General features: G+C 39.6%; 1 protein-coding gene across 1 annotated transcript in view; it reads right to left on the bottom strand.

Moving 5' to 3' along the window:
* EPSTI1 (epithelial stromal interaction 1) overlaps positions 1 to 15,338 on the bottom strand; it is a 51,115-nt gene that overhangs the window by 16,160 nt on the left and 19,617 nt on the right. Inside the window, exons 6-7 of the mRNA XM_030476558.1 lie at positions 12,345 to 12,418; positions 2,119 to 2,212 (exon numbers count right to left, since the gene is read on the bottom strand). Of these exons, the coding sequence (XP_030332418.1) occupies positions 2,119 to 2,212; positions 12,345 to 12,418 (168 nt within the window). The remainder of the gene's footprint in view (positions 1 to 2,118; positions 2,213 to 12,344; positions 12,419 to 15,338) is intronic.

Genomic DNA, 15,338 nt, shown 5'->3' on the forward strand with positions numbered 1-15,338 from the left:
CAACAATGACAGAGTCACTCCAAAGAAGTTAAATTTGTTCATGTACATCAAGTAATATTTAACACTAATATTTGAACTAAGTGTGCTAAATGAATACAACTACCAAAGAAATTATGTGAGTGAAAAAAAATCAATCAACTTCACATTGTCCCAAACTTTTTCTAAAAAATCATATATTTATCCACCACCCCCCTTTTAGCATGCATGTCAGGCACTTCCTAAGTTTATCACACTTCACTATTTCAAGTATGTTGTTCCTGAATCTTTTAATTACTCTAGACAAGGGACAGGTCCACGATAACATCAAAATTAGAGTTTAGGTTTTCCACTGGTTTAGCATTTTGGTAGTACGCCAAGTTTATTTAGACAACAACTCATTGGCTATGTCCTTCAGGGTCCTCACACAGAGCACAGAGGCTGCGTGTAAGCCTATAGGCCGTACCTCATCCAAGCTGGTTGGGAAGACATTTTGCTAACTGCATTGCTGCATTATAAGCAAGTGATGAATTGATCCACAAAGCTATAGAAATGCTGCCATTCAAAAGACATGTATAATATCAGCTAGTATTAAAGAACAGTAGAGATAAACGACGTATTTTATTTGCTTGGATACTAGTAAAGCCAAAGATGAACTATGGTATGTAATTTGGCATAACATAAAGAAACCTTTCAAAAACTGATATGACAAAGGCACATATCGTTAAGTGAAGTAGAAGGCAAAGACTAAAAGTAGGACCTGTACACCTGAAAGAATTCAGTGTTCCCTCAGACATTCACCCACTTCTGTACAAATATGAAGACACCAGAAAACTGAAGTCCAACTCAGTCCTGAGAACATGAGCTTGGTTGTCTTTGCAGTTCAATGTTCACAACATATGAAGGGCTGCAGATCTGGGTTTTCCCTACCAAAGAACAAGCTCCCCACTTCAGTGGGGATGTTGGATGCTTCAAGAGGTAAGTAGAAGTTGTTTCAAGACATATTTTCTTCCTTCCCATAATCCTTCATCTTACTTGTTCACCCAGGAGTACAAAGTACATTCTGAAAGCCACCCTCCTTGCAATTGACATTCAGCCCAACAATGCTAGGCAGAGATTGGCTCCTTCAAACTGTATACCTGCCTACACATGCTAAATTTTCTTTAGGGTTCTTAGAGACACAAAATTACCTGAGGAATCAAAGGGGAAAAGAATCATTTTTCTATCACCTTACCTTTTCATGCAATGAAAAGCAGGAAGCAATACTAGAGGCAAGACAGAGCTGTCATATATTCTGTTTGCAGCCATTTCTGTAACAGGAGGATCCTATGCATTTCCAAGGCTTCTTAGGAAATATGGAAGTAAAGCTTTCTCTCTCTTTACTCAGCTGTTGGTTCTGTTCAAACCTGTTCAAGGTTGTACACAACTGAGGACTACCCAGGTTGGATAATTCCAAGTTTCTGCTGACAAAGGACTATTGCTTGTAACAACAATTTCTGCCCACTTGGCTGCCTGCTCTTTGTCTTTCCCCCAGTTACGAACCTCCCTAAAGGAAAAATACTTCTGTCTCAGGCTTAATATCCATCACTGAAAGTTTTTACATTAGGAGGAAAGTGGTTTAGACATGAATCATATGTGGACAAGCCTTTCTGAGGCAATTAGAATAATGAAACTTAAGCAGTACTTTATCTATTTCCTAGTTACATTGATACTTAACAGGCTCATTCAAACTGGGGCAAAGTCCCCAAGCAGTCTATGGAATCACTTTTAGGGTGCAGTGAGGAATAAGCTTCTCTTCTGACTAGATTTTCAATGCAGTTAAGCATCTGCTGACACGAACTAGTTGAGATTTCATAAAAGCTCAGAGCACACTTAAGATTCTGATCTGACCTTAGAATATAAATCTGGTTCTTATTTACCAAAGAGAGGACTGTGAATAATGAAGACAGTCCCCTACTATGTAAGATATTCTGTCAGTGTGTAAGAAACAATGTAGACAATCTCATTCACCCAGAAAGAGTCCTTGGCACTCGCTGAGTTCTGTCTAGGCAATTAAGCTCAATTAGAATATTCTAATATTACACTATTGACAGCACCTGGAAAGCTGATAGAAAATATAGCACATGCCATGGTTTTGCTTACCCATGCTGTAGATTCTGGGCCATGATTAGCAATCTGACAGGAATCACTCTTTGGCAAACTCAAGTCCAATCTGTTCAATAATTCATGGATTTTGCTATGAAGAAATCCAATCCAAATAGAATTGTTAGTGTTTCCATAAAAATAAATACAGGTTTTTATTCCACCTTTGGAATCTAGCCTACACATTTTATCATGTGCCGGCTTAAAAACATCACAGGTGGAACAGAAGGTTACGGAGACAGACAGAATGAAATGGGACAGAGGATCAGAGCCTCTGTCTGGACAAGACATTTGCTGGGAGGAATTTTTAAGCAAACAATTCTTGTTATTTGCATATTTATGGTTTACAGTGGCTATGCTTTCTTTCCTCATTGTAAAGCACCTAAAACACAGACTCACATACTATTGGACTTCACCAGCATGCAACTGCTTCACTGAATTGTTGCAAATCCTTCTACCGGATCTGTAAATCTAAGATGAGTAATTTAAAACATTATTTTAAGGAATTTTTCTTCATGCTTAATACAATGCAAACTTGCAACAGATTTCTTAATGAAGCAGAAAGACTGAAGCATTTTGTAGCACTGAAAAAAAATTGCTTGCCTTTAGTTGAAGCAGAATTGCACAACATTGACATTTCTTATTCCAGCAAGGGCAATTTTATTTTTCCAATCGCATCCCTTATAAACAAGATTTTCAAAGTCTCATTGCTTTGTTCACAGTTTTAAAAAAGTACAGTTAAATAAAGTCACAAGCAGCAACAAAACCAAGTGTCAAGAATAGGAGTTTCACTGTCATGATCAGGAACCAGTTTCCAAACGTGCAGTCCCAGGCATATCTATTCAAGTCTTCGCTCACTCAAACGAATACAGTTAGAGGAAAGAGGCAACTTTATTTCTATGTACAGCTTTGGAAAGCATGAAAGTACTGAAGTGAGAGCAGAAAGAGTGCTTCAAGAGACATTTGACATTAAGATTTACTCTGCTAACAGCACAACCAGCTAGCTCTGGCAGGGGAAGATGTTGCTACCAAAGACAGCTACTTAACCTTGGAGAAAAAGCTTTGGCCTATGAGTGATGATGACTAACTGCTGAAACAGACTATATAAAGTGTGTTTTTTTCTTTCACTCCATGATCTCAAAAGGTGAGTAGATGCATTTTTGGAAAATGTCCTGCTGGTCAGTGGGTGACTTTCACTTGAGAAGTGGTGAAAAAGAGCAGAAACCCACAAGTTCTCCGCTACTCTACACAACACAAAACCATGTTACCAATTCAGGTACAGTACTTGCTCAAGCTGTAGCAAGCCATGCTTTTAGATTCTCAGCATTCCCAGTTCACTCCCTTTCTTCCATTACCTGGACCTCAGCCAGCGCACAATACAGAAAGAATCAAGTGACGCATAAGATTCCCTGATGTACAAAGCATATCGAAGTTAAATAAATTAATAGTCTTCTTAACCAAGCATAAAGCACATATATTTTTTACATGAAAGATGAGTGGTTGAGTAGTGAGATTGCACAGAACAATTTTGGGAACTTGAGGTTTTACATTGCAGACTTTGTGTTGCTCTACCTATGCAAAAATAATTTATTTCTACACCAGAAAGAGTAAGAACTCCTACAGAAAGTCTGGAATATATTTGAGAAGGTTGAAGCTCTGTAAAGAAATATCTGGCAACTTGGAGGTATACCTGGATGTTCTAATTCCTTATGGGTGGCAAAAGAATGACATGGTGCATGTGGGAGTTCTCATTATTTGCATAAAAAAGGGGTGGAAGCTTAAGACACTGCATTTTCCAGATCAGCACACTGATCGATGAAAAGCTAACTCAGCTTCAGTATTAGAAAAGATGTTTACAAGAGTGGAAGCAAACAAAATTTCTCAGCAAGACTGTGCCCTGACTTTGAATACAGAAAACACCCTACTACATCAATTAAGTAATACCTTAGTAAAGCGTCCCTGTCACAAGAAAGGGACTCAGGTTTCTGAACCTGACTAAAGACAAACTTAGTCCAGTCAGTCATATACGTTAATTCCTTGTGTAGCATCTCTATGGAAACCCAGCAAAGCATCTGGAGTTGCCAGACTATCAAAATATTGTCTGAATGGTGTTTTTCATAATATTAAACCTGTAGTCATAACAATGCAGAACATAGCATAAGCCATGCTGCAGGGAAAGGGGGAAGTCAGAGAGGTGACAGTCCAATTAATGTTCCAGAGAGAAAAGCATTTTCTTCAGAAGGAAATCAGCATATCAAAGTGTCCATAGGTGTTCCACATTCAGAGAGTTGGAGCAACATCTCACTCGCTAAAACTTCAAGGGCTAATCAAAGATGCTAATGAAATATGTTCCTCTAAACTAATTAATATTAAGGAAAGAAGAGCATGAGCTGGAGAAATTAATTTGTAAACAGCAGAATCTGATACCCTTCAAAAATAGCTAGGCAAAAGGAGACCCAAAATTTAAACAAACCAAGAAGATGGCAGCATCCTAACAGGCTGCTAACCTGAGCTCTGACTACATTTAAGTACCAGGCTGAAGGGAAGAGAGCTGTTCAGAAGCACCAGTTAAGCTGGAGCAATCTTCTGCTTTTTGTCTTCCCGGTAGCCCTGTTTCCCATTACGCCGTTGGGAACAAGCCTTTTGCTCTGTTAATTAAAATTGGCATACTCTTAGCATGGGAACTCAGCCATCTATATTGTGGTAAGAGTTCCTGGAATAGTTTTGCCTATTCCAAACAGCACTTTCCCAAATAATTCCTTGCTGCTGTTCGGGAACGAGGATCAACCACGATTAACTCCCAACAGGCACTTTGGATGCAACCGCTCCATTTCGGGAGATAAAAAAGTTTGCTAGCAGTGGAAGCAGGCAGCCTCAGGCCTGTTGGTCTCAAAAGTGGCAGTGATTGACAATGTTTAGTTTATTAGTACAAATGCAGCCATGGGGGAGTAAAGCACAATACTGGATTTGGGGATTAAAAAGCTCTTAAGATCTGTCATGGGAAAATACCGACTCTGCTGCCAGGATCATTGAGTAACATGCTAGGAGAGGACAGTGCTTGACTCTGGAAATCAGTACAAGTTGCAGATGCTTTCTATGGGTCCTCAGGTTATAAGGGTTTACATTTCACAATTATTCTTGAGGCAGAGTCCTTTCTTAAAAGCTTTTCCATAAAAGTATATACTTGAATCTCAACAAGTACATGTAAAATGCAGAAACGTGAACTTGAATCCACACACATTCCTCACTGTTCAGGACTAAATGAGTGTCCTATGCACATTGCCACCGACGTGAGATAAGGGGGTAGATATAAAACCTGAACCAAGCCTAGGTTCTTTCAGCCTATTCCAGCCTAGAGTTCCCATGCTCTAAAAGGGTTACCACCCTGGACAGCCAGAAGCAGAAAGCTCCATGGTAGGCTCCAACGAGCAACTGTGGATGAAGACTCACAACCTATCTACTGCAGGACCTGAGGTCTAATAAGGTCTTTAACTTGTGTGTCATTTGGTCTTAACTCTAGTCACATCTACAAGGCAAACAGAAGAGCTAGTCCTGAAAAGGATTCATCCTTAGGGACATGAATAAGGACACGGACTCATGCCCCAGCAGCTTCTTCCACCCAAGAGTTGCACAAGAAACTTGCTAAGCAGTGCATACAATTTGAGATTGTATTCCTCTCAGAATAAGGATGTAAGAAAATAATTTTCTCTGCCTACCCATAAAGTTCTTGGGTTTAAGGCTGTTTTACAGACTAACATTAAAAATGCATCAATTAAAAGGGCTTCTTGTAATCTTTATTATTCCTTCTCAATGATACCAGTGACAGTTAATTCTTTTGCTTAAATTGATGGATATTGAAATGCCAGGATACAGAAAAATATACTGGCTTTTATGCCAGTGCTTTTGAAAACAAAAGCAGCACAATACTGTTGCATATATCATAAATTTATTTATTTCTCTTGACAATTTTTAAAAGTTAATGGCCACACTTATTACTGCTGAAAACAAGACAGCTCCTTGTTTTCTCAAGCTGCAGGATCTCCAGCAATTCTACTCTAATGAATGTCCACAAGCATGCTAAGAGTTATTCAGAAACAATAATAAAAAGTAGAAATAAAGAATCCCAAGACAGGTAAATCATTATAGCAGTTTCAGAGAGAAGACAACATGAGCAGTTGTTAAAACAATAGAAGTAGTATCTAGTGCTGAATGACACAGACACATCAGCTTCCAAATTCATTGTCAGTCAGCAATACTAAAGTGATATTTCATCATTTTCTTCCAATTCAGCTGAAAAACTAAGAACCATGCATAATGCATACATAATGTTAGTTTCACATCTGCCCAGAAGTTTCATGTTGGCTTTTAAACAATAGCAGGCCTATTCCCCCGAAAACAAAATAAAAAAACCCCAAACTGAATTTCATTCAAGATGCATCTTTTTGCAGCAGCAGCAAACACATCTACACTTCCCCCCACTTCAACATATTTAATTGGCCAAGCATAACAACTTTCTTAACTTTTGCAGGAATTTAGCTCAGCTGCTTAACACTACTAAAGCCTACCCACAAGAAAAGCTGCCCTTCATTTCAGTAAGGTCCATGGTGGCTGTGTTCTTACTGATGTCCTTGTTTCTTCCTCAGCAAGGGCTCTGCCTCGTGAATTACCATACGCATCCTGATCAGGCACTTGCTATGTGCCACAATCCAGCCTGACTAGTACTAGGGCCATTGGCGTTCCTCTGCATAACAAAATCAAATTTAAAATATGAGAAATTCCTGAAGTCAATGCAAAGATCAATGAGATTGTGATCCATTTATGCAGTTTTCCCACAAATTCTATGTTGGACTTTACATGGATGCTGGTTCTCCTGTACCTCAACTTGAACCCACACCTGCAGGACAGAGTCCAGTTTTGCATAAGAAGGAAAACCAAACATCAGCCATGTGCAAAGTTGCTGATATGAACTAATGTCCATTTTCTGGTGTGTGTGTGAGTGGGGGATTCATCTTTTGTTGGAAGCTATAAGGTGAAAAATTACAATGTGACATAATTAACCCATTAAATTCCTGTATGATGTTGATGGCTCTTCTGCAATGCCCTTGATTGGGAAGAAAGGCCATTCTCTGGGTATTTAGTTCACTTGCTTTCCAAAACAAATCCTTCCAGTAGCCACATACCAAGTTTAATGCAGTATTCATGGACTTCAGTGGGAGTAATGCACAAGCATAGACAGAAGGACTTGGACAAATCTAATTATAGAGATCAAAACTGTGCTATCTTTGGCTGGTAAGCTTTCTCGTCTGCAAGTTCTTGAGCATGTGTTCCTGTTCTCGGGGATAAGAACAAAAAAATGTGGCACTACTTCATTTTAGGCATAAGTCTTCAACAAAGTATAAAAATAGGTTTAAAAAAAAAAATTCTCAGCAGAATTATTTTTGTCACTTCCTACCCACACCCAAAACTAACCTTTCCAGTCAACCCACTTGCTTTTTTTTTTTTCCCTGGCTGAATGAAATAATACAGCTAGGCTATTCTTTCCTCCCACCAACTCATCCAATATTCTTCAATGCTATTTCAGATGTAAGTTTAGTTTATTATCTGAAGTAATAAGCATAAATTCAGTTTTAAGGAAAATGCAGTTTTGCAGAAGTCTGTTGCATAGATCTTCCATTCTGTGTGCTCCATCTGCATGTACAATCTGCTTCTGTATTTTCAGCCAGCTTGCATGGGCAGAATAATGCATACAATTAGAAAACAACCTCACAGGCGTTCAATAAACTGCCTTCATTATTACACTCAAGAGAGTCCCTTTGGATGTCTATAAAAGCCTAGTTTTCTGCCTGTTAGCTAAATAATTGACAATGCTTAAAATAATAAGGAGCAAATGAACAAAACGAAGACCATTGTGGTGAAAAGAAGTAAACAAAAGATTCTCAAGGCTGCAAACCCTTTTTGTGCAAGCCCTCTTTCATTCTCTCTAGCAATCTGTATTAAAAGTCTGGTCAGGTTTCCACTTGTACTTCTGTGGGGAAAATTTGTTACCAGCCTGCTGTTTGAACCACACATCATAGGGGACTGAAAACTGGCAAGGACACTTGTATATATCCTATGAAAATAGATTAAAAAAAAAAAAAAAAAATCTGGTTTGATTCAGGTTTTATTTTCTTGCATTTTATGACTTTTGAGAAAACTGCTTTGGCAGGCAATTGTATATCAGCTTGGTTTGGTGAACCTTCTGCATTGTACTCAGAATATGCACGTAGAGGCATGCTGGCAAGTTCTGTTTCCAGCTCCAGATTCTGAGCAGAACATATTGAGTGCACACATGTACCTGAGTGCAGCAGTGCCAGGCATTTTTGCAAGAGCAAAACCTTCACAAAAACAGAGGCATGAACACGTAATAGAGGGAAGGATGAAGTGATATAACAGCCATGGTGTACTATTAAAAAGTAACCCTATGTTCTAGACTGCTTTTCTCATTATGTAAATAGGTAGATGGCTATTAGGAAAGCAGTGGACCCCATCCAACATTACAGTTACTGGCAAGTCAAATCCAAATTAAATAAAAGCACCTTACTAGAGAGCTGGGCTAAAACCATATGGTGAGACACCCTGCAGTTCAGGCACAGATTCACACAGCCTGCACAGCAAGCTACAGAGAAAAGCAAGTCATGAGTTAGCCATCTCTCATTATTGTTTAAATAACAATTTTTGTGTCCCATTTAAAGAGGGATGTCCTGAAATGTCCTCGGCCGGCCATCTAACCTCTTCTTTGTTCCCACTTGAAAAGATGGACAGTCAGTCCTTTCCTCACCAGGATTAGAAATTGCAAAGTAAGGACTACACAATCATTTATTACCTTTTAATGCACTCTGACAGAAACGCACCCTCTGCCACAGGCCATCAATGTAAAATACATCCAAGACACCATTACTCAGAAGAAAGGGCTCCGTTTCATGTGTAAGCAGTTTCTGGTAGAAAAGGTGACAAATACTCATTTTCTAGATCTGGCATCTGCAAAGGGCAGAACCACAGCAATACTAACACAAATCCCTCAAGCGTTTCTCCTCTGTTAGTACAAACCTGTCACGCAGCAGCTCCCCCAGCCCAAAGTCTGTTCCTTTCCTCTTCAGGCTGTTCATACACAGCTGCTTTCAGAGATACCTTGTGAGTTTTGTCGATTTTGGTCACCTAAGAGAGTTTGAGTCCACCAGGGTCAGAGGAGCTGCTAATCCCAAAAGAGAGGCTTGCAGACTTTTCCACAGCATTCTGTATGCATGCCTAGACCTCATTCTCATAAGACATAAACACATATCCAAGCAACTGTGACAACAGATGCAGTTGACTTCCAAGGGCTAGTTGTACACAAAGAAGCTAACGAGATAGGAAATAACTGCATTCTGCAGACAGTGGACAACGTTGCAGACAATTTTTCCTTTTGGCATACACTTACTTCATGTTATACCCTTTGAAAGGTGATTTCAGTGAGATATTCTTGTTTTTAATAGTGACAGGAATTTAATCAGGACAACAAACTTCTGGGAAGCATCAAACTTCATTACCAGAGTATGTTAATGACATGAGAATCTTAATTGCCTTTCCTTATCAAATAGAAGCGGCATTTAATACAGGAGAGGTACTGATTGGGCTGTACCCCATGAAGCCTGATACTGCTAGAGGTGGTGATCAATTTTAAAAGGTTTCCCAGCTAATGAGACTGCTGGTAGGCATTGATCTCCTCAGGAAAATTGTGATGTTACAGCTGCAGATGCTTACAGAGGACAGACTAACAAGGCAGCTTATCTTTTGAAAGGGCTCCACAGGACATGACTTTGCAGAGGTCATGCTGATTTATATGCAGCACATGACCTTCCTACCTCTCTCCCAGCAAGCAGGGGCGGAGATCAAAATACTCTAACAGAGACAGCAAGGAAAGGGGCATAACCTCATATTTGTTCTCTTTGCCTCTAGACATAGGGTCCTAAATGATGGAAATAACGAGTTACTCATTTTTGCATGGTAGGCAAAAGCACATCTTTAAATACTAAGCACTTCTATGTGAACATTTCTAATAACTGTCAGTATTTCAGTGGAGTTACTTTACAAGATCTGAGATGTCACACACTATCGTTCCATTACTTCTGGATGTTATGCTCCATAAAACCAGTATTTCTTAGCAATACAATCTCAACAACATCCAGTGGTAAAGACTCCTCTTCCTCCGTCCATCAGAGGCCATCCCCACTGTACAGCATGGGAGGTTTTTGCTTAACCAAAATGGCATTCACTGTAGGTAGTTTTTCAGCTCACTTCCTCCAGGTGCAGTATCTGCAGGGCCCTCATGGTGCATGTTGAATACATGGTACGAAGAAATAATCTTCCGACAGTCGTATGTAATCTCGAGCTAAGGAGCTCAACAATCCATCTTTACCTTCAGTTGCATCAGTCAGTTTGGTTTCCTAAGATGACACCAGCTGAATGCTCACTGATTCCTAAATCAGTGGACAGAACGGCTGCCAAGCAGTCTCCTTCTCAGTGCCCAGGTAGCTCCTGCACCACCTGGGGACCAACTGACTGCCCATCAGAAGGTGTTTCAGATGGTTTGGGCCTGCTTTTGACAGAACCAAGCTTACTTTTAATGTAAAAAGTGCTGATCAGCAGAATTCATTTCACCCTAAGCAAAAAAATGCACTGACAGTGAAGGTGAGCGACAGGAAGTGATATGTCTCTGTTCATAGCTGAATAAGATTTAAGACAAAAATCAGTTTAAATGGGAAGCTGACAATCCCTTCAGGAAAAAGCAAGTCCTATAACTGAGGACCCTGCACTGAAAAAATCTAATGAGGTCATTGTTGAGTTAAGCTCAAAGAGCATGAAAGTGTCTGGTCTATCAGACACAGGCAGAGATCTAAAGCTGTGCAGGGTCTTCAGAAATCCTGAGGAATCCAGGTGTGTGTGGGAAATTCACACTGGGACAAACAGGGGACAAGCAGAGGACAAAGAGCAGGCAAAATACCAATATCTAGAGACAAACTTTGGCAATGTATTTAAGGAAAGAGTTGTAACTTTGGCAATGTATTTAAGGAAAGAGCTGTACCTAAAGCCAAATGGGAAGATATAAAAGGGAAAAGTCAAGAAAGGCTGAGATCAGTGAGAAAGTACTAAAATGTCTATACATCAGAGAACAGTCTGGGCAAATGATGAAAGAACTGGAGCTACTAGCATGGGACAAAATTGACTCCTTTAAAGGTCACAGAGAAGGAAAAAAGTAATCAATCATGCTAAGAACACAGGCGAGCAATTTCAGGAGCCAAAGATAAAAAATGTAAAGGTGACTAAACAGCATTGTGTGTTAATTACGTGATAGAATCGGTCTGGATCAGTTAAAACTAAATAAATAGGGTAGAGTGAACTGGCAAGGCAGGAATTTCACTGCCAATGGAATTAATTATGCTGGAAGTTAAATCGTATCTAAATCTGACATTAAGGAGGTATTCTTAGGAAATAAGTCTTCACAGCAGATCTCTGCATTTAAGCTGTAGGACCATGCTAAATATAGGAAGTTCTCATTATTTCCATGTGGGTTGGATTTCTTTACTAGTCACTAAAATAAATGGGTAATTTAGATCCCATTTCGATAATTAGTCTTGGATTGAACGATCACATATTGATTCAGTTGGAGAAAGAAAGAACAAAGTCATTCTATAATTCACAGTTTTCATTTGAAAGTGTATGTTTTGGGAAGCTAAGAGAAATCTGCTGAACCAAATTTCTCACAGAATAAGGCATGGACAAGGCTTGGAATATTTCACAGAATCAGAGTGATAGAGGTTGGAAGAGACCTCTGCAAGCCATCTTGTCCAACCCCTTGATCAAGCAGAGCCACCCAGAACCAGTTGTCCAGAACTTTTGAATATCCTCAGAGATGGAGACTCTACAACCTCCCTGGGCACTCTTTTCCCATGCTTAGGCACTCTCATGTTAAAAAATTGTTTCCTGATGTTAAGAGGAACCTCCTGTGTTTCTGTTTGTGCCCATTGCCTCTTCCCCTGAAGTCAAAAGTTTCAAGTCAAAAAATGAAAAAACATCAACAGAAGCCAAACCCTTCCCGAGTCCCAAACTGGACAAAAGCAAATAAATAATAAATAAAACAAAAAACCCACCCAAAACAGAAGGACAAGTAGATGAGGAATTTTAGGTAATAAATTTCAGATTTTACTTACTAATATTGATCGTCAAGGAACATCTCTCTTCTTTGCATTTCTTGCTGCCTTTTCTTTACTTCAAGTCTTTCTGCCTATAGCATTAAAAACAGGAAAACATAACTGAGATTTTAGTAAGTAAGAAACAAACACTGATTATTTCAATTCAAGTATTTCAATATTATGAGGGGTTTTTTTTAAACAGCTATAGCAGCAGTTGGATACAGAAGCTACCCAATCTCAAATTTAAAAGTACTCAGACATGACCCAACAGCTTCTAGCCAAGAAACCAGTTTGAAATAGAAAACCACACTGTGCTCCTGGCATAGACCCATCTATCCTCGTAAAGGGCCTTGTGAGCCTTCACAGTTCTCATGCCACACCACTGTTTGGGCCATCTCTTTGTAAAGCTGATCCAATGTTGGTCCTGCGAAGAAGGTAGAGGATGAGAACCACCTCACCAAACCAGCTGACAGTCCTGTAGCTCTGAAAGCAAAGTGATACAAGTACATGTAGCTCTGTACATAGACCTGTGGCCTTCAGGAGCATAGGTATGGCCAGTTGAATACACGTTAAGATGGATGAAAGTGGGAGACATTTGTACTTAACCAGTGTTATTGTGCCTCAGATACAACTGACAAGTGAAATAGTCAACCAAATCCTTGCCACACAAAAATCCTCTGGAAGTCTGGATACCACACAAGCATGAGGACTTCATTAAGGACTTGATTAAGCCCTTTAATATAAAATGGCACATAATTTTCAGTGGAAGGTTTTTCTAAGCTGTCCCACCCCCCAAATTCAAGTAGAATAAAACATTAAAATAAAGCAGAAACAAGAAAACCTGCTGCAATAGCAATATATAGCTCAAGCTAAATTCCAGTCAAAAGGAGGCCAGCCAAATTTTTTTTTTTTGACACACAGGCTGTAGGTCCAGTGAGAAAAGCAGTCAAAAGGCAGTTCAGTGTATTAAAAGCACAAATCAGAAGTGCCAAACTGGGATTTCAGCCCTGCTATATTTTGAGCAGAAGCTCCCCCACTGCAGTTGGTGGGGGAATGCTCCAACAGGAGCTCCTACCCAAGGTTCACAACAAGTAGCATGTTGAGCAAACTGCAACCTTGGACTGTCACTGCTCATCACCCCCCTTCGAATGAACAAAAAGTAATTGTTTGGTAACCCAGCAACCAGGCTTTGCTCTATTGAAAGTGCCCTGGAAATTTCAGTAAGGCAATTTCAGACAATGCCTTGCAGAGAATAGAAGGGAGGTATAAGTGAGAATGGCCCGTTTGGTCAGAGCCCCAGATCAGTGACAGGACACTGCACGTGGGTGGAGGTTTTGTGCAGGGCCAGGTAGAATGGGGTGTGTCTTTGTGAAAAGGGGAAAGTGGTGCTAGGAACAGGGCTGTAACCTCCACCCTGATCATTTTCTTCCCGTTCTGCAATCAATAACATTTCAGTAAAATTACAATTCTACTGGCAGTTACTCAATTACTTTGCCTTCAGTGATTTCAGGGTGAGTATTTTTTAATTGGATAAAGAATGACTGTCTGGAAGAGATTTGCAAAACAAGTGCAAATTCCTCCTCCGCATGTATTGAATAAGAAAAAAAATCCTGTCAGATGTCTGCAGATGGGAAAAGAGCCACTATGCTGTGCAACAATATAAACTGTTGGAAGGCAAAGGACTTGTTATTTAGAAAAAAGCAATGTGAAAAAAAACAAAAGGAGGAAGATGAATCTCTGAATAAGATGTCCCATTGCTCAGTCAGGGAGCAGAGACAGTGGTAGTACTGATGCAATTAAAAAAAAAATCAAACTAAGGTAAGAGATTTCACCCCACAGTATAGGTAAATTTTGACAGTGTTCAAGGGATATCTAGTTTGCTCCTACTCAGAGACAGATGATTTTTCAGGCAAAATGCTCCCACTCATCTGTGCAACTTAACAATTTACAAGGAAAAAAGGACAGAGAAAGAAAGGAAATCTGACGGCATCTATTATTGCCAAAAGTGATGTTGCTACCCTCGAGACACCAGTAATAGCTCCCAGGCTTTTCCCCACCACCGCTCAACATTGCAAGCTGATGCCTTCACCTCTGAAAACACTTGATGTGGAATCCACCATCATATTGCAAGGCTCCTGAAAGTTCAAACCCAAAGTTCATCAGAGTTGCTGTGGTCTAGCTCCTAGGTAGAACATGACACTGATATTAATTTTGATAAAGACAGTTCTTCAACATCACCTCCATCTCACAGTAGATAAAAATGAAGGAAATACCCTACAGCTATTCAGAATGGTGCCTGACGAAAACTCCAGCATATTGAAATTATTTACTTGTGGCTGGTGTGACTGTTTTCTCCTCTAGAGGTTTACTCTGGGACCCCTGCTTAGGACAGGCAATGGGACTGGGACATTCTCTAGCTAATAACAATCTATCACTAGACTTTGCCAAAGTACTCCACATTTGGCACAGTCTTCAAAAAACAAAGCCAAGAGCAGAACAGCTGTGATATTGAAGGTAAACATGTTGAAAAGCATTAGCAGAAGGTCTGTAAAGTGCCTGGTTTTAACAAATTCCCAAAAAAGGCCATTCATGCTGATTAACACAGTCAAATTAAAGAGCACATGATTTGATAAAGAATAAAATGAAATTACAGCTTATTCTAAATAGGACGGTTTCTGTCTAAAGATGGCAGGACTGTTAGTATGTAATGTAAGAGCAAAAGAAAGTTGCACACAGTAGAATTACACTAAGCCTTTTCACTTCGCATCTTTTGAATCTTTAAGTATTTCATCAAGATTTAGACTATACAAGCAAAGACTAAAGGCAGGGTGATATGAATAGAGATTGAATGGCAGGAAACAAATATCCAGTGCACTAAGTTATGCTATTTTCTGTACAGCACAAATGCAGAAAGCTTAAAAAACAAGAAGCCAAATATCACCCACTTGTTTATTTTCTTGGGAGCTTCGACAATCCTTTCACCCAAAATCATAAAATCATAGAACCACAGAA

Source organism: Strigops habroptila, chromosome 2, assembly GCF_004027225.2.
Source record: "Strigops habroptila isolate Jane chromosome 2, bStrHab1.2.pri, whole genome shotgun sequence".
NCBI lineage: Eukaryota > Metazoa > Chordata > Aves > Psittaciformes > Psittacidae > Strigops > Strigops habroptila.